Source organism: Pelodiscus sinensis, chromosome 2 (genome assembly GCF_049634645.1).
Source record: "Pelodiscus sinensis isolate JC-2024 chromosome 2, ASM4963464v1, whole genome shotgun sequence".
Lineage (NCBI taxonomy): Eukaryota > Metazoa > Chordata > Testudines > Trionychidae > Pelodiscus > Pelodiscus sinensis.
This window is the reverse complement of record NC_134712.1, coordinates 88,516,697-88,521,722: the sequence shown is the minus strand read 5'-3', so window position 1 is coordinate 88,521,722 and position 5,026 is coordinate 88,516,697. Positions and strand designations below refer to the sequence as shown.

General features: G+C 40.1%; 1 protein-coding gene across 1 annotated transcript; it reads left to right on the top strand.

Annotated features, from left to right (window-relative positions):
• The first annotated feature begins 1,031 nt into the window (after positions 1 to 1,031).
• On the top strand, positions 1,032 to 4,762 carry MC2R (melanocortin 2 receptor). The gene has a single exon (XM_075921027.1). It carries the CDS (start codon positions 1,356 to 1,358, stop codon positions 2,307 to 2,309), a length of 954 nt encoding a protein of 317 aa, XP_075777142.1. The 5' UTR covers positions 1,032 to 1,355; the 3' UTR covers positions 2,310 to 4,762.
• The last annotated feature ends 264 nt before the right edge of the window (positions 4,763 to 5,026 follow it).

The window sequence follows — 5,026 nt, the reverse complement described above, 5'->3', positions numbered from 1 at the left end:
GAGGACTTCTTACTCCGACTCCCCTATACCCCTCATTTCACGAGGAGTAAGGGAAGTTGAAGGAAGAGTGCTCTTCCTTCAACTTCCTGCGGTGGAAACAGTGCCAAAAGCCAAATTAAGCTGTTTCAACTTCAGCTACACAATTCATGTAGCTCAAGTTGCATAGTTTAATTAGAGTTTTGCTCAGCTGTCTAGACGTATCCCATTGGTCCTGACATTTCAGTGAACAATGGAAGCAACGGGCAGTTCTGGCAACGAGGCAGAGCAGGAAGCTCTGCACACTGTCCCCACCCTGAGCACTGGCTTTCCAGCCAATGGGAGCAGGGGGCGGGGGGAAGGGTGCTTGCGTGTGGACAAAAGCAATGCCCAGGGCCTCCTGCTTCCCCGTCTCCCCATGTAGGAGCCAGAGCACAGAGCCAGGACAAGTGGGGAGCCTGCCTTATCCCCACTGCACTGCTGAATAGGAGCCACCTGAGGTAAGCCCAAAGCCCCAACCAGCTGTCCCAGCCCTGGCCTCCCCAAACCCAGAGCTCCCTTTGGCACTTCAAACCACTCTTCCCCAGACTCCCAACCCTTCTCCCAGAGCCCTCACTGCATGCATCCCAACTTCTTGCCCAAGCCCTGAGCTCCCTCCCACATCCTGAAGCCTTCACCCTGGCCCCACCCCAGAGCTCTCAACCTCTCCTGCACCCCAATTCCCTGCCTCAACCTGCAGCCCCCTCTCCAAATCTCCACCCCAGACTCGGCACCCCCAACCATCAAACTTACCTTCTCCCACACCGCAACTCCATCCCCCAACTCTGAGCCTTCTGCCCCATACCCTGAACTTCTCATTTCTGAGCCTGCAACCCCCAGATAGAGCCCTCTCTCTCTCCTGCTCCCCAATCTCCTGTCCCAGACCAGTGAAAGTGAATGAGGGTGGGAGAGAGTGACCCATCAAGGGAGGGAGAATGTATTCAATAAGAGTGGAGCTTCAAGGGGGGGGAGGACTTTGGGGAAGGAGCAGGGCTAGGCTGTTCAGTTTTGTGTGATGAGAAAATTGGCAAACCTAGTGACAACTCTTACTTTATTCAACCCAGTTTACCTACCACAATAATGAAAAATATTCATTCCATCACAATACATTCATAGGTTGAAATTCAAAATATATAGTTTTGACAAACATGTGTTTTTTCCTGGCACTTACTTTGCTATACATTTTATCACAGGTGGTTGAATACATCTCGGTTACGTCTTTCGATTGTTCAAGACAGAACTAGAAAGGTTTCACTACAGAAAAAATTATCCGAATGGCAAGTCAGTTTCTCAGTGAAGTCATACCTAATTAATCACATATTTTTCTACAAGCAGAAGAAATGAAGCCTGATCATGCTTCTCAAATCATGAGACTTCTAGGGCAGATGCATGCTCCTTCATTTGAAAACAACAGCAATATCTCCATGAACAGTGACTGCACCCAAGTTGTAGTTCCAGAAGAAGTCTTTTTCACAATTGCCGCTGCTGGAATACTGGAGAACCTACTTGTCCTTATAGCTGTGATCAAGAACAAGAATCTTCACTTGCCCATGTACTTTTTTATCTGTAGCTTATCAGTTTCAGATATATTGGTTAGTCTGTACAAAACTTTGGAGAACATCTTGATTATCTTATGCAAAATGGGATATCTGACGCCCCGTGGATACTTTGAGACCAAGATAGATGATGTCATAGATTCTTTGTTTATTCTGTCTTTGCTGGGGTCGATTTTCAGCTTGCTAGCCATTGCAGCTGACCGATACATAACTATATTTTTTGCATTACAGTACCATAATATCATGACACTGAATCGTGCTTTAATCATCCTGGCAGTAATTTGGGTAGTCTGTGCTGGGAGTGGCATTGCTATAACCATCTTCTCACATGAAACAGCTACAGTCATTTCCTTCACTATTCTATTTCCTTTTATGTTAACTTTTATATTGTGCCTCTATATACACATGTTCCTGCTTGCACGATCTCATGCCAAAAAGATTGCTTCACTGCCTACCAGTGCAGTTCCCTCAAGAGTTAACCTGAAAGGAGCTATTACATTAACTATTTTCTTGGGTGTTTTCCTTTGCTGTTGGGGACCCTTTCTTCTTCACATCCTCCTTGTGACATTTTGCCCATTTAATCCTTACTGCGCTTGTTATATGTCCATTTTCCATGTGAATGCTACACTCATCTTGTGTAATGGCATCATTGACCCTATGATTTATGCGTTCCGAAGTCCAGAGTTGCGGAGTACATTGAAGAAGATGTTCTGTTGCACCAGGTCAGACTGGTGTTAGTGAATACCAAATTTGAAGTTGGAATAAGAGAATATCAAATTTGAAAAATGTTTGTAAAATTAAGCCTTACATAATACTAGAATGACATTCAGAATTATAGGCACTAAGACCAGAATTCTGCAAAACAAAAACTTACTCATGTTCTTAACTTAATGCGCTTTGAGTAGTCTCACTGACCTCAACCTGGAACAGGTGCAGAGAAGGGCTACAAAGAAGATCAGAGGAGCATCCTGAGAGGAGACTAAAATAACTTGTTTAGCCTAGCAAAACAAAAGACTGACATGGGATGTCATTCCTCTCTACAGACAATGTCAGAACAAGAACAAATGGGTACACTCTGCCATGAATAAAATAAGACTCAAAATTATAATAAGGTTTCTAACCATCAAGATGAATGAAGTTCTGGAACAGCCTCCTAACGGGCGTGAAGCAGGATTTGTATTTTGGCTGCAAGGAGGGTAGGATTTAAAGGGTTTCCTGTAGGAACTAAAAGCAACAAGCATGCCAATAGAAAAAATGAGAGGCAACGAAAGATCAAAGAGTGTATTCACTCTGCAGAACCTAGTCCAGGATATTGTGGCATTAAGATTTCCTCACAGATCAACTGGATTGAATCTCAAAAGGCATATATAGCTTCTCTAAAGATATATGTGATGTAAACTCTCAAATGGCTCACTTGGAAAGTGAGCTACAAAAGAGTGCCATTGGAACCAATGAAATTAAAGAAGAAACGGCCTCCTTACAGCATAGACTAGACAAACTGTAAGAAAAACTGGTTGACTTAAAAAATATGTCAAATCCAAAACCTTTGCCTCCTGGACATTTGGCGAGGGCCTAGAGGAGAGAAAGATATCATTAGCTTTCTTCAGAGTCTGCTCCCTGACATATTTAATTTGGGCCTCCTGTGGCCCTCACTTAATATTGAAAGGGCTCATCAAATACCTTTTAAACTAGAAAACTGGAGTGACAAGCCCAGACCCATCATTGTCAAGCTGCCGAAGGGCAATGATTAAGTAAGGTTCATAAAAACTGCAAAAAAAAAAAGCTGAAACCATTAAGTACAACGGCCACAAAGTTTCTCTTTTTTCCTGTCTTCTCTGTTGTGCTCAAAATAAGAGGTTTGTATTCACTGGCATAAATCAGCTACAGCATCAAATACCCATCCACTTTCGCTATGGATTTATCAGCTCCAGACAATTTTGCAAAACCTCCTTTGAAACTTGGCAGACATCTCAAAGACTAAGACCAGGTTTGGCCAAAAATAGCAGAATGGGAGGGTTTACCATAAAATGCATACATGAACAAGTTTAAAAATTGTTTTGTTTTCCTGTGTATCCATGTGAATAAAGCAATATTCACGTATACAATCTTCCAATGCCTAGCAGATAATCAGCTAAGCTGAATTCTTCTCTTGATCACTTTGGAACTAAAAAATTATATAATTTGCTTATAGCACTGCAATGCAGTGCAGTGCAGGGGAAAGAGCACCCTCTACTGCTTGAAGTGTTATCTGCACAAATCACCACAAATTCCACTGCTAAATAAAATCTCTTCTCTAGTTCAGCCATTGATGTATTGTATTATGGTAACCGCAGGTCCCTTGGAACAGTAAATACTCTTGACATGTAAAATAGACCAAAACCCGAACCTTTAAACAGCACTAGTTATTCAATTTGTGCAGGGCGTTTGACTTACTGTTAATATGAAATGTATTTTTCATATTTAGATTTTGTACTAATGTATATTTGTTTTATCAAATCAGTTGTAAATGTACATGTTATGAATCTATGTATATGCATATACATATGTGTATGTATGTATACATAAAAACTTATGTATGTAGGAATAGATTGTATATGTTCTTGAACTACCCAGTGGTATTTACAGTGTAATATTTGACTTAAAATATATTTGCTTTAGAAATGTTGAGAGTATTAACAGATAACACAGAGGAGGAGCAGAAAGAGTTGAAGCCATAGAGGATCTGAATGTGCTCACACTGACTTGTTGTAAGTCTGTTATTTTTGTTTTGTTTTCACTTATAAATATACTGTGGAAGATGTGTGGTATTTAATTATGTCGTTTATATACCTAACATCCTAAAAAGCTCAATTGAAGGCATACATTCATTCAAAGCTAACTATTATCTAATATACATAAATATGCACTATGTTCTAGAAATGTGATTTTTACAATATACGTGGGGAAATGTGTCTTTAGAAAAGATGAGCTTTTAAAACATTGCCATGATTTTTCTTAGAATGTGTTACTGGAATGTGAGGGGACTTAACCTTCCAAAACAATAAAAATGCTGAAACAACTGCGATCAAAATGTGTCAAGTAGCTTTATCGCAGAAATCTTATCTAACAGAAACAGATGTGTATAGAATCAAAACAATGTGGGTAGGTACAGTATATCATTCACCATTGAATTCCAAAAGCAGAGGCACATCCATTTTAATCCATAAAAATACAACTTGTCAATATATACAGTTTTGGTCTCATCCTCTTGAAGGCTGTTTCAACTCAAAAAAAGTTAATTCTAGGGAACATTTGTAAAGTGGAGGTAATTCTGAATTTTCCAAAGACAAATGTTCTTTCTAATAAAAAAATCCTGTAATTCTGAGAGGTGATGAGAATACTAATCTAAATGGACAAATACAATTACATGTGACCCAATTCAAAGTACAAGAGGTTAACCCTCATTACTAAAGAAA